General features: G+C 48.0%; 1 protein-coding gene across 4 annotated transcripts; it reads left to right on the top strand.

Moving 5' to 3' along the window:
* Window positions 1-3,867: 3,867 nt before the first annotated feature.
* RNPS1 (RNA binding protein with serine rich domain 1) lies at window positions 3,868-13,499 on the top strand. 4 transcript variants are annotated; one of them, XM_054843281.1, is made up of 9 exons: window positions 3,896-3,955; window positions 4,418-4,800; window positions 7,082-7,273; window positions 7,617-7,772; window positions 8,070-8,261; window positions 9,457-9,559; window positions 10,323-10,476; window positions 10,948-11,089; window positions 12,386-13,499. In XM_054843281.1, the coding sequence occupies exons 3-9, from the start codon at window positions 7,203-7,205 to the stop codon at window positions 12,489-12,491; spliced, it is 924 nt and encodes a 307-aa protein (XP_054699256.1). In that variant the 5' UTR covers window positions 3,896-3,955; window positions 4,418-4,800; window positions 7,082-7,202; the 3' UTR covers window positions 12,492-13,499. The 4 variants fall into 4 exon arrangements, with proteins under 4 accessions (XP_054699257.1, XP_054699259.1, XP_054699256.1 ...); XM_054843282.1 differs by lacking the exon at window positions 4,418-4,800 and having other exon boundaries at window positions 3,868-3,955; XM_054843284.1 differs by lacking the exons at window positions 4,418-4,800; window positions 7,082-7,273 and having other exon boundaries at window positions 3,875-3,955.
* Window positions 13,500-13,557: the final 58 nt, after the last annotated feature.

Here is a 13,557-nt window from a genome sequence, read left to right as displayed (position 1 = left end):
AGCAAAGGCTGCCGGGAAGGTCACCCAGGAGGAGACTTATGTACTGGGAGGGAGGAGCCCTCCTCTTAACCCTTTCGGGGCAGCCTTGCTTCAGGACCATGAGGAGCCACATCACGTTCGCAGCCCCAGGGCGCAGACCTGCCATCCATCCCATCCTAGACCACAGCTTGGATGTGGCTGGTTGCCCCTGTGTCAGAGGATGGCGGAGAAACCCCACAGGAGGCAGTGGTGCCATCCCCAGGGGTCCTGTCCTGACCTGGAAGCACCAGCTCCTTGCACAGGACTGCAGCGGTGGTGGTCGGCTGCCGTGCGCCAGGCTGAGCTGCTGGCATGGAGCAGAATGTCCCAGCGGTGCTGTTCACTCTGAAACTGAAGCGGACATGTGCTCTGAGCTGCTCTCACTTCTGCTTGTGCCCCCAGATGAGACATTTAAATGTCTTTTCTTGCTCAGGCTTGGCCTTAAGGCTTAGTCCTGCTGACTGCTAGCAGCCACCGAGAGATCAGCCCCCCGGCACCCTGCCACCACCGTCCTGGGGCTGGCCCTGCGGCTCACAGCTCTGCGGGAGGGCTGGCAGGAAAATTCCTTTTTTTCACAGTAGTATTACCTTCCTGCCTGTTCAGTGAACTCACCTGACCACTCCTGGAGAAATGAGAGCCATTATGAGAATAAGTGTGTGCATGGCTTTGGGATCAGCCAGCCACTACGGCTTTACTACAGCTGAGAGAGATGAAAATTTTAAACATTGTGCCCTGAGCCTAACAGCAGTGAGCACAGAGGAGTGGGAACAAGCCTGGCCTCCAGGCCTCCTGCCCATGGAAGCACAGCCTCTCCCGTGGGACCTTCTCTCTGCGGTAGTACTTGGGATGGAGGCTAGATTGGGACAGAGCACTAAAGGGCTGTCACTGAGCAGTGCAATCGGCTGAAAGCCGGAGGTCCTGCAGGTAAGGCAGGCTGAGACTTCTGGCTTATCTTTTTGAGGCCTAATCTTTAGTCCATATTGCCATTTATTGAATCAAGATAGTGGTACTTGCCATCTTTCATAAAGATTTTCAGATTTGCAGCTCAAATGTGGTATAGGAGAGGTTCGGATGTATCATGTCTTGCTCTCCAACTGTGGCTGCAGTTGTTATCTAATGGGCACATTCATTAAGTATTCCTTTGCTCAGTGGTTACTCCAAATATGGACAAAAATGGTTAACACAAAAACGGGCAGTTCAAAAATGGGCTGAAGATCTTAATAAAGCACCATAAAACTCAAGAATTAAAGCTACAGTATTTAAATTTCCATGTCTAACAAGTGAGTTGGAAGAAGAGAGAACAGCAGCCGTGCTGGGTCAGCCCATAGGTTCCTCTGGGTCAGCACCCCGTCTCCAGCAGGGCAATATCAAAGCAGTGCCAGCACATAGTAGCACTTCCCAAAGTGCGCTACCCCCAGTGCAGCAGAGAGACTTTCCAAGAAGGCCACCAGCACCCTGGCTGTTATCAGGAATAGTGCGGCCAGCAGGACCAGGGCAGTGATCATTCCCCTGTACTCGGCTCTGGTGAGGCTGCACCTCAAGTGCTGGGTTCAGTTCTGGGCCCCTCACTGCCAGAAGGACATTGAGGTGCTGGAGTGTGTCCAGAGAAGGGCAACGAAGTGGTGAAGGGTCTGGAGCACAAGTCTGATGAGGAGCGGCTGAGGGAACTGGGGGTGTTTAGTCTGGAGAAGAGGAGGCTGAGGGGAGACCTGATCGGTCTCTGCAACTACCTGGAAGGAGGGTGTAGCCAGGTGGGGGTCGGTCTCTTCTCCCAAGTAACAAGCGATAGGACAAGAGGAAACGGCCTCAAATTGTGCCAGGGGAGGTTTAGATTGGAGATTAGGGAAAATTTCTTCACCGAAAGAGTGGTCAAGCATTGGAACAGGCTGCCCAGGGAAGTGGTGGAGTCACCGTCCCTGGAGGGATTTAACAGATGTGTAGATGTGGTGACTGGGGACATGGTTTAGTGGTGGGCTTGGCAGTGTTGGGTTAACGGTTGGACTTGATGATCTTAAAGGTCTTTTCCAACCTGAACGATTCTGTGATTCTAAGGTCATCATGACAGTCCAGGTATAGTCCAGTTTCTGTCTGAACCCATGTAAACTTTTAGTAGGCTAGAACACCCTATGGCAGGGAAATCTGCCCTTTGGCAAGATGTTGTGTGAAGAACAACCTCCTTTTGTTTTTTTCTGAACCTGCCCATGGCTACTTTCATGTACTATCTCCTTGGTTTTGCAGCAGAAAATAAACCGATTCTTCTCCTTGCCACACATGATCTTACAGACACCTGCCCTGTTCTCGCTCACATTCTGCAGGGAGGTAGGACATATCCCTACACTGCGTTCAGGAGGTAGAGCTGCCTTCCTTTCACAGAGGAGCACAAGGATTCAAATCTTAAAGAGTTTAACAAAAATGCCTATGATCGCACTTCAGCTGACTAGCACGCCTGCTTCTTGGAGAGGTTTGTCACATTTAAGGCCCTGCATGAGGAATGGTGTCAAAGTACACTTCTGACTTTGCTCACTTGAAGTCAGAGGGTGGGCAGCCAGTACAGCTGCGATCCAATGTGACCAGGTCAGAAGGTCCATGCCTCCAGGTGGACGGCAAATTTCCTTCTAAGTTCACAGCACATGTTTTGGCAGAGAAAAAAAATACACAAAACGTCCTTCCCACACAAATTGTTGGATTTATTAAACGCCGCTGGATGATGCTCCATCTCAAGTCTTTAATTCTTTTTTTCATGTTTTTCTTGCACTTCTGCAAGCCAGGCGGCAGGTGAGCCCCCTCTCAGTGGTACTCGTCCCTTTCTGCTCCTTGTCCCCTGAGAGGACACGTCTGCCACAACCTCAAATTAGAGACTCGTGTGTTGTGACTCTGCAGCCTGGACACGACACTGCGCCCAGCATCTACCAGTGAAGGCCTGCAGCTTGCTGGGTTGTTGCTTACAGAAAGTCAAGAGCTGAAGCCCTGGCTATTAATATTATTATTAAGCAGGACAACATTTGTGGGAAGACTTAACAACTTTTATTACACCAATAAGTGCAGCTGCAAAAATCAGACAAGCAAGCCCAGTACGAACAGGACTAATTGCTCACCATTCCACGGGGCTGCCCAGGTCAGACACCCCTGGATGAAGGGGGCTGGCACCCACCGAGCTGAGGCACCTCTAGCCTGGGCAAACATGGAGTGCTCTGATAAATGGGATCAGACATTTCCAGCTGCAGAGCTCGTCCTGCCACTCGGTGTCCTTTGACCGTCATGGCCACAGCCCATTAGCACCGGAGCTCTCTGATGAGCAATTGATTTCTCTCTCTCTGCAGTAATGCACTTCCTCTCCTCTCCTCTCCTCCTCTCCTCTCCTCTCCTCCTCTCCTCTCCTCTCCTCTCCTCTCCTCTCTCTCCTCTCCTCTCCTCTCCTCTCCTCCTCCTCTCCTCTCCTCTCCTCTCCTCCTCCTCTCCTCTCCTCTCCTCTCCTCTCCTCTCCTCTCTCTCCTCTCCTCTCCTCTCCTCTCCTCTCCTCTCCTCCTCTCCTCTCCTCTCCTCTCCTCTCCTCTCCTCTCCTCTCCTCTCCTCTCCTCTCCTCTCCTCTCCTCTCCTCTCCTCTCCTCTCCTCTCCTCTCCTCTCCTCTCCCTCTCCTCTCCTCTCCTCTCCTCTCCTCTCTCCTCTCCTCTCCTCTCCTCTCCTCTCCTCTCCTCTCCTCTCCTCTCCTCTCCTCTCCTCTCCTCTCCTCTCCGCCTGCTGACTGACCCGCCCCCCTCCTCACCCCCAAGGACACCCTGACTGACTGACTGACCGACACGCTCTCCCTGTCCCTTTAACCCCCTCCCGCCAGCCCGTGACGCCATCGGCGCGCGCCGCGCGGCGCCCGTTCCCGCCCGCGCTGCGTGTATCGCGTGCGACGGGCCCGGAGCGGCGGCTGTGGCGGGCGCCGAGGATGTGAGTGGGGCCAGGGCGGGGGCTGGGGCCGCGGGGGATCGGCGTCCATCCGGCCCGGCCGCGGCGCGGAGCGGCCCCGTCGCCGCGCGGGGGTGCCGAGGGGAACGCGCCGAAGCCGCCGAGGAGGAGATGGCGGGGCGACGGTCAGGGATGGGGCCTCGGCGCCGCGGCCTACCGAGCCCGGGGGCGGGGAGGGAAGGAGGGAGGGAGGAAGTTCGGGCCGGGGAGGGGCCGGGCGGGGCCGGGCCGGGGCCTGGAGGGGAGTCGGGGCGGGGGGAGGGTCTCGGCGCTCCCCGCGGCCGGGGCGGCGGGAGGAGGAGCGCTGTGCGGGCCCGGGGGCGGGCGGGCCGGCCGGCGGCGCCGGGCCTGGCGGAGGCGCCGGGCGGCGCGGGCCCCGGGGTGCGGGCTCTGCTCTGAACCGACTCTGTGCTTGGTCTGTGCTTTTCTCTCCCTGTTCCTCAGCCCGCGCCTTGGCTTCGCTCATAGTATGGCAACACGTACGGTGCGGTCAGCAGCGACAAGCCCTCGGTCCGCCCGGCGCCGTAACGTACCCCATGGCGTGCGAACCGGGACGCGGAGCTGGCTGCCCCTGCGCTCCTCCGGCCCTGCTCGCTGTAGTTAGCTTGGGCGAGCGGCCGTAACTTTGCAAAGAACTGCCGAGCGTTGAACCCTCTCCTCACACGAGGAAATCTTTTCCCCATTTTACAAATGAGGATCTGAAGCAAACCGCCATTAAAGGACTTGCCTGTAGTCGTGCAGGAAGTCCGGGGGAGAGCTGAGTTTGCTTCCTTTGCTACAGAATTGCAGCTCTCTAGGAGTGCAAATCAACTCTTTAAAGCAGAGAGGTGTGTGTGTGTGAAATGAATATTTAGCCTGTGTAGATTGCTCTTAGACTTTCTGGTTTGGGGTGGGTGCTGCCAAAACACTGACTCATTAGGGATTGAGAGGTTTTTTGATTGTAGGAAAGAAGCATGTCGCTTAGAAATGCGTTGTTATACACTCTCGTGTGAGGACCGTGATTTTTCTTCTTTCCACGTCTTCCAGTGAATGTCTGAACACATACAGGCCATGTCTCTTAGGCTGAGGTTTCCAGCTGAAGTAAGCTAGGCAAGTGGCATTCTGGAGAATGGTACATATGTTTTGATGGAGAGAAAGCGCTGGTTAGTTTGGAGGCTGCTTAAATGGTGCATGTACTGTCATATGGAAGCTTGCGGGATGTATGAACATCATGTGGCTAATTTGTCTAGTAAGTGCCTGTCCTGAGGAGTGGTGCCAGAGTGGTAGCTGTTTAACTGAATTATTACCTACTGCTCCAGCAGCAGGGTGGATAACAGCAAAGTGTGTGCTGGTCTTCATCTGGGCTCTCTCCCTTCCTTCCTTCCAGTATGGGTTAAACCAGAGCCAGCTATCAGGCGATAATAGATAGTTTTGCATGGCTGAGCATCATCACTGTGATAGTCACCAGATGCAAGAGAAGCCGGTGTGTAGGAAGAGATAACACAAATCTGACTATGGTATGTTTAGGAGAAGGAAGGTGGGAAAGGAAAAGTGTCAAGGTTTTTGGTCTTGTGAGGCCAGAAACTTGTGTGTTCTGTTCTTCCAAGTGAGTCAGCTGGTCTCAGGCAGTGGCTTTCAATTTTTGAACTGCAACCCCTCACACTTTGCACTAGAGGCATAGAGCTAGTTAGAAATGTCACACAGCTGAATGACATACACAGGTTGGCTTTCCTTAGTCACCTTTGCAGCACCTATGGACTGCCTCCTTACTGCCACTGGTGTTAGAGAAGATATTTCTTCTCCCAACAAGCCCTGCCAGTGTCACACTTGTGCGGTGGGTTTCCTGTTCTCCATGCAAACAGGCATGAGTGTTTCCTGACTTCTGGATCTGCAGAGAGCTGCGTTTGTGAATGTTCGTTTGTGTTGGGTTTTGGCGTAGTCGTATTAGGGAAAACTAAGGCAGAAAATCAGGAAAGCAAGCTCAGCTGTTCAGAAGTGATCTCTTCCCAAACATAAATTTAATGGCAATTTAGAGAATAAATTGCTTATCAGAACCTGATGCCAAATGCATAGAAGCAACAAGACTGTTGGGCTGGACAGATTTTTTTTCTTGCTAACTAATTTTGCCTGCGATGCATGTGGAGATGGAGACGTTTCCAACATCATGCCGTACTGCGAATATTCAATGCCACTTCAGATAAGCCTGGCAATTCAGACATGCTTGTGCCCACTCTTCCATTTCCCGAATGTTTCATTCACAGGTAGATAATGGGTGTTACACCAAATCAAATCTGCCACACTCTTTTAGTGGTTATTTAAACATACATTGGAGGCAGCTTTGTAATGCTGTTAAGCAATCTACGTGGAATGGTCAAAATGCAGCAACGCGTTTAGACATCACAGAATATGTGATGGATGCAGCCTTCTCATGGGAAACTTCTGGAATTCAACTAATGCCCAGTATTTCAGTGTTAAATAGTGGGTGTTAAATTTGTCTTCTTTGGATCTAGTGTAAAGAGGGAACTGATTTGGGCTAGATGAGGTCAGAATCCAGTTTAGACTTTCTGCTAAGAAGTTAAAGTAGAATCTGCTGTTGCAGCAGTGCAGCAAACTGGGCCCTTTAATCTGGTCTTTCCAAGGCTGACAGAGCTTTGGAAGCAGCTTGAGGCTGAAATCAGTCATATTTTAGTGGGGGGTTTGTTCTCAACACCTCTTTCTTCCTGACAAATATATGCTGTATGTCACAAATTGGCTTTGGACAAAACCAGTGCTTACTCCCCTGGAGACAAGGCTGTTGTCAAAAGGCATGAGCTGCACGTACATCTTGCAGAGAAAATGGATGTCCTCTGTCTGATGTTTTTTTGGTTGAATAATTAAGGTCCTTTGTACTTTCGTGAATGTCAAAATGATAGCTTTAAACATGGATGCAGACTTTTACATGAGGCAGACAGTGCCGATGTGAGCAGGCACAGAGGCTGGCTGTTAAGGGCCGTGTACTAGTACGTGGAACTGAAGTACTCTGTAGAAGTCAGTTGATGCCCAGTGTGCTGCCATTGTTGCAAAGCGGGTTTGTTGTTTTATGCCTATCTGTTAATTTCTTGTTTCTAAACCCTTTTATCTTGTCACTAGGCTGTTCTTTGGAGTTTATTGCACTCGATTAGGGATCGGTTCTCAGAATCGAGGAGTTAGAAGTGAGATTTGAGATAAGTGAGGCCCATTCGGTGCTGCTTTGGACGCCTCCGAAGGGGAAATGGAGTTATCAGGATTGAAAAAGAAGAGTTTGCTAGGACTCAAAGAAAATAATAAAAAATCCAACACTAGGTAATCATTCTGTCCGAATTTTCTAGGCTTAACAAAAGTGGGGATGTTATAGGGTACTAGGGCTCTCCCAGTGAGGGTGAGGAGTTGGAAATGTACCGCTTTCTGCGTGAATTTCTGTATGCTATAGCTGTCTTCCTCAAAGCTGCTCTGTAATGTAAACTATTTTCCTTTTTCTAAAAAGTCCAAACTTGCCTAATGCTTTAACTCTGCAGATATGGTGATCTTGAGTTACATTTGCAGTTCAATGTTTTGTGTTGCTGTTTTGTTCTTTGCTTGGGTGTGGGGTTTTTGTTGTTTGTGTTTTTCTATATTAAACAACGTCTTCTGCAATTTGTTCTTGAAGGGCTCCCTCACCAACCAAGCGCAAGGATAGGTCTGAAGAGAAATCAAAGGACCGGTCCAAGGATAAAGCAGCCGCTAAGGAATCGGGTGAAAAGGATCGTGGTCGAGACAAGACACGCAAAAGACGCAGTGCTTCCAGTGGGAGCAGCAGTACCAGGTAGTTACTTTTGCAGGCAGTAACAAATTACAGTGTTTTCAGAAACCACCAGCTTGATTTCTGGTACGGTTCATTCCCTGTGTCATGGACTTGTGAAAGCTTGCGTTGTGTTAGTCACAGTGCAGTTTTGTCTAACTTAAGGGTTTTATTTTTTTAGGTATGAATTTCCTTTGGCTGTCTAGTGAGCTATGGAGCGTCAGTTTTCGTTGTTCTAACTCACAGTTGCTCTCTCCTTAATTATCAGAAGTTTTTCAGCCATTCACTCCACCTATTTTTATTCATGCCCTTCCCCAACAGATCCCGTTCCAGCTCAACTTCCAGTTCAGGGTCCAGTTCCAGCACTGGTTCTAGCAGTGGCTCTAGCTCCTCTTCTGCCTCAAGCCGCTCCGGGAGCTCCAGCACCTCACGCAGTTCCAGTTCCAGCAGCTCCTCTGGATCTCCAAGTCCCTCTCGACGGAGACATGACAACAGGAGACGCTCTCGCTCCAAGTGAGTTTTGTTTGCCTTCTAGGAATTGCCAGATAGCAGGTTAATATCCATGTAGAATACAAGACTGTGATCAGAGTTGGTTTTTTTCTGAGGGCCGTTTGCTTTCTCCCTAGCTTAGAGATCTGAATTTTGTTAAAATGGGCGTGCTCCTTTTGCTTACAATCAAGACACATACCCTGTAGGAAGAGAGATTAAAAATCTCATTTTAAAGAGTAATTTTAAATACTATGTTTTGTAGAGGCAGTTTTAATCAATGTTTCCCTAATAGCATGGGACTGTATGGGCACTAGATGAGAGTAAAGCTCTTCAGTTTCTGTAAATTACAGCCAAGGCTAACAGAAAAGTCAGGGATGAAAATAGTGTATATGTGTATATGTATACTCTTATGTATAAAAAAATAAAATGGAAAGGGGGGCAAGGGAATAATTTCCCTGTAAGGGTAGGAATCAAACTATGTTAATGTCCATACAGTTTTTCCTTTGGATAATTCTGTAGGTAAGGTGCTGAAGGCTGATAAAATCTACTGAAGTATTAGAAGCCAGTGTGGTTTTTTAGTGTATCACTCAATTTACAGACATAAGATTAGGAAGAAGCATAAATATAAATTTTCTGCATACTGAATTTTTTACAGATTAAAATTACATTCCAGATTATTATTTTTTTTAAACTACAAAGAAATTGTGATAGGCAGCTACTTAAATAGGTTTTTTTAACTGTGATGTTTCTGGACCTCTGTAGTGAACGGAAGATACAGAAACACGAAACATCGAATTCATTAATTTGCCTGGTTGTGGTATGCTTTGATGTTGATGTCCTTGTTTTGCCTCTTTAATTGTTGAGGTGAAGAGTGTTTCTTATTTTAACAACTGGGAAATTCTTCAACTGTGGCCAACAGCTTTGAAGAAATGTTTGCTAAATTTCGTGTTTGTTACCCTAGTTGCAGTAAAGTTGAAAACTCACACAAAAAGGCTCTAAAATTCCAGAAGGTTCTAAAGCAAAAGCAGACAAGGCAAATGCAAGTCCTGAAGTGTTTCTAAGTGGAACACCCCCACCACCACCCCAGCACTTTCTAACCCGTAACTTCTTAAGAAAAAAGATGCCCTCCCAAGAAAAATGGTACTTCTTTATCATGTGATAATGGTTTTGTCTTGCATGCTCCCTGAAAACCCTAAACATTTTCTGTTGTCAAAATCAGGTCCAAGCCACCCAAGAGAGATGAAAAGGAGCGGAAGAGGCGGAGCCCATCACCCAGACCTACAAAAGTGCATGTTGGAAGGCTCACTAGAAACGTGACCAAGGTAATGGTGCGCTCCCCTGCAATATCGAGCTTGCCTATCTTCTGTGAGGACGCGTGACTCTCTTAAAGCTCTCGAAACTTTTTTGTTGCTAGAGTGCTGCCAAGGTACTGCTGTTGGAAATTCTTGGTTTGTGTCCGAATTGATCAGTGAGGAAAATTTTGGTAGTATTTTACTGAGTCAGATACAGTGTGGGCTTTTGAGACTGTAGTGCTTAAGAAGTCTGTCTGCTTTGTCAGTATCCCAGACCTTGTATCTCGTCTTACTAGGAAGAAAACTGTAGAAGTTGGGACAATAGCTGAAATGACCTTGGAGGCATTAAGGATATCTGGAGGTCCTTGATAAAGGATCTGAAGAGAGCTGGGCTGGCTTGAGTTGTCTTTGCTAGAATGTAGTTTAAAGGTCTTAAGAGGTTTAGGGTGCTGAAAAAATGATGTGTTTTTAAAAAATATTAAGTTTTCAATTGAGGGTATAAGTTCCCTTTTCAGGTACTCAAGAGGATTTTTACACTAGTTGTGTTTTTGTAGCAGTAATGCTGCTGGAACTGAAGGTTTGGAACAAGCTGAGGAGGAACTGAATAGGCAACAGTGGAGAAAGCAGTGGTGATCCTTTCCACATCTGGCCAATGAAATCTGTCTCTTGCTGATGGTGGCATTGATTTAAAGCTGATCTAGTGCTGTGTACAGCTTGGGTTTACTGCTCTGTGCCCACCAGGCCTGGTCAGTAAGTGTGCTCTATGTCCTTAAGATTCGCTGTTTCTCTGCAGGATCACATCATGGAAATTTTTTCCACTTATGGAAAGATTAAAATGATTGACATGCCAGTTGACAGGCTAAATCCACACCTCTCTAAAGGTTATGCTTATGTGGAGTTTGAGAACCCAGATGATGCTGAGAAAGCCCTGAAACACATGGATGGAGGTAGGTATCAAAGCTGCCAGCAGGCTGGGTGTTTTTAAAAATCTTTGGAGCAGATCGAGTTTGATCTGAAAATGAGTTAGAGGTGATGGGGAAGCCTTTGGGAACTGATCTGAAATTCTGTTTTCAGCCCAAAGGGCTTTGGCTTTTGCGTGGTTCAGGACAGATCCAAAACATCAGAGAACTATTAAAACTGAGTTTTTTCAAAACAAACAGTAATAGAATTCTTTACATTTCTGTGAAAATCTTTCCTGGTTAACATGTGAACTGCAATTTTATGGGATATTAGATTAAGAAGTCTAGTATGTCTGTGGAGTTTGTCAAAATAACCACTGAGCGGGTATGGAAATAAGACTGTGAGCTGATTCATGCTTAAGTTGCTTGTGAGCAGGCTGTGAGTTGCAGTAATGTGATGTGTAGATGTTAGTGTTGGAAAATACTTACTTCTTCCTGTTTCTGTGATTCCCTAAAAAGGCCAGATCGATGGTCAGGAGATCACTGCCACAGCTGTGCTGGCACCACGACCTCGGCCGCCTCCCAGGCGCTTTAGCCCGCCCAGGAGGATGCTGCCGCCACCACCAATGTGGCGCAGGTCACCCCCTCGCATGAGGAGAAGGTGAGAGCTGTGACAACTTGCATTTCCTTCTCAGTGTAACATGTTACTGGTGAAAGACTCGGCATGGGGACAATTCCATCCTGTTGGACTTGACTTTCCCCTCCAAATGACAGTAGCACTTTTTGGGTTCAGTCAAGCCTGGATTGTACTACTTCAGTCCTCAGGGCCAGGGTGACCTGCTCTGGTCTACACCCTGAATGCAGTGTCGGAAATGTCAGATGCTTTCCAGCTGTTCCCTGGAGTCCCTTCTGCATAAATGCTTTGAGGTGAAGTGGGAATGGACTTCTGGCTGGCAGAATGCTTTTGGCAGCCTGCTCCAGCCACTTGCTTTCTGAAGCCCTTCCACCTCCCTCCCTTATTTCTGTGAACGGGCACGTGACCAAAAAGCAGTCGTTCTGCATCAGGGAGCAGAGTACGCTGACCCCAAGATGGGACCTGACATGCATGCACCCGTTGCGTGACTCAGGGTTGCCTGAACGTGCTCAGATAAGTCTTTCGGAGTCTACCTCAGCATCTAGATGGGCTCCTTGGATATCTGCTTAAACTCTTGTCACTAGTAAAAGCAGCTCCTGTTTGAGCCACTTTATTGCCGAACGGCTTACAAACTTACGAAAAATGACAACTGGTCAGCATGGCACAAGGTCCGCTGCCTGTTGGTCCTCCTTTAAACATGCCTTTTACCAGGGTCTGGCAGACGCTAAATTTGGTGGATCCCTCGTTGTTTGCTTTCTTCCCTAGTGTAACTTTTATTAACCTGTTCAGGCTCTGTTAATATTCTGTGCCTGGAACCTTGGTGTCGTACTGATGGCTGTACAGATTGATTGTAGTACAGAAGAGCTTGAAGCTTAACTATTTCTTTAGAGTTAGACTTCCTCTAAGAAAGGTCCCTGTGATTTGAAAGGGCTCATGTAAATTCTCTCCCTGAATATCACTGCATTGCAGGACTCAAAGCTGACCTTCCAGGTGAAGGAGAAATGATGTAGAGTGAACTTGAGCTCATTTTGCTCGAGAAACAAGACAAGATTCTTGTCTGTTCTTTGAATATTACACATTCTTTCAAGTTCCTGAAGCAGAGGGAGGGTAGTCAGAATATTCCTGCTGTGTAGTCAGTGTTTGAATTGCCTTTTCCCTCTCTGGAGCTGGCTGTATTTCGCTGCAGCTCTTTTATTGTGGTATGTGAGGGTTTTTTGGGGGGAGTGGGAAAGTGTTTTTGAAAAGTTGATCAATGAGCTGACAAACGACTGGAACCTGCTGTCCTTGTCTCCTAATGAACGCTTTCTCCTCCTTCTCTGTCAGGTCCCGGTCTCCTAGGCGCAGATCCCCTGTTCGCCGGCGATCAAGATCCAGATCTCCTGGACGAAGGCGCCATCGCAGCCGCTCCAGCTCAAACTCCTCGCGATAAAGCAAAAAGACTGGACAGCTTTTTATTTTTTAACTTAAATCCCATCAGACTAAATATTGTACCTTTTTTTTATAATGGGTTTGGGTGAGGAGGAGTGAGAGAGAGAGAGAGATAATCCTGGCAGTGAAGGCAACCTAGGAGGAGAGAGCAACAGTTCCTGGCCAGTAGACAGCCTTTGCTGTGGGGCTTCTAGTTTCCTGGCGTTGAATTGAAATTATTTAAAAATGGCTTTGATTTTTAAAGGCTGCAAAAACGTCTTTTCCAGATAAACAGAAGGAAAGATGTTACAGCCTCTCTTTCTCCAGTTAGCAGGCTGCTGCTTGGTGATTTCTAAATGCTTAGCACGCTGTACAGACGAGCATGTAAATCTTGAGCTATTTCAGAAACCCTGTATAATAAGACAGGAGGGCATTTAACTTGATCTCTAGGTGCCAGCACAGGATTTTTCAGAGCAGAGTCCAGATCTGCCTGAAACTTAAATACCGAGTTGTCGCTTTATTCCAATTCCCAAACAGATTATTAGTTTCTGCAGAGTAAGCTCTTTCTGCAGATTAAGCTCTTCTGTAACAGATAATACCAGGTGATCACCACAGAAACAACGGTCCAGCCCACTGAACATGATACTTTAGAAAAGAAGCTGGAAATCTTAACTGGTTTGTAGCTGCCCCCATAAGTGATTTCTTTCACCTTTTCTTGAAGGGTTTTGGTAAAAACTTCCTACGCAACCCCCCCCAGCGAAACGGTATGAGTGCTTCTGCTTCTGCAAATCACAGTTAGCGACTGAGTGTCAACCCCTGGAAACTGCAAGGCAGAGAGGGAGGCTCAAGGCCGCGATGCTATCTGGATTAACTGGGGTTCACATAGGGAACGGCAAAGAATTTACCACCTGTTGTACAGTCAATACTATAAAGATTTTTTGTTTTGTATAACTTTGTAGCCTTTTGGGCCATGTTGTGTTTGTACTTGTGTAGGACGAGCGACTATTGAATAAAGCAGTAGGGTTGAGAATAACTGGCCTGCCTTGCTCCTTCTCCAGCCCTTTGCTCCGCGCAGAAGCGGTGAGGCC

This window comes from Grus americana, chromosome 15, assembly GCF_028858705.1.
Source record: "Grus americana isolate bGruAme1 chromosome 15, bGruAme1.mat, whole genome shotgun sequence".
In the NCBI taxonomy this organism is placed as follows: domain Eukaryota; kingdom Metazoa; phylum Chordata; class Aves; order Gruiformes; family Gruidae; genus Grus; species Grus americana.
This window is presented reverse-complemented; position numbering and strand designations above follow the sequence as displayed.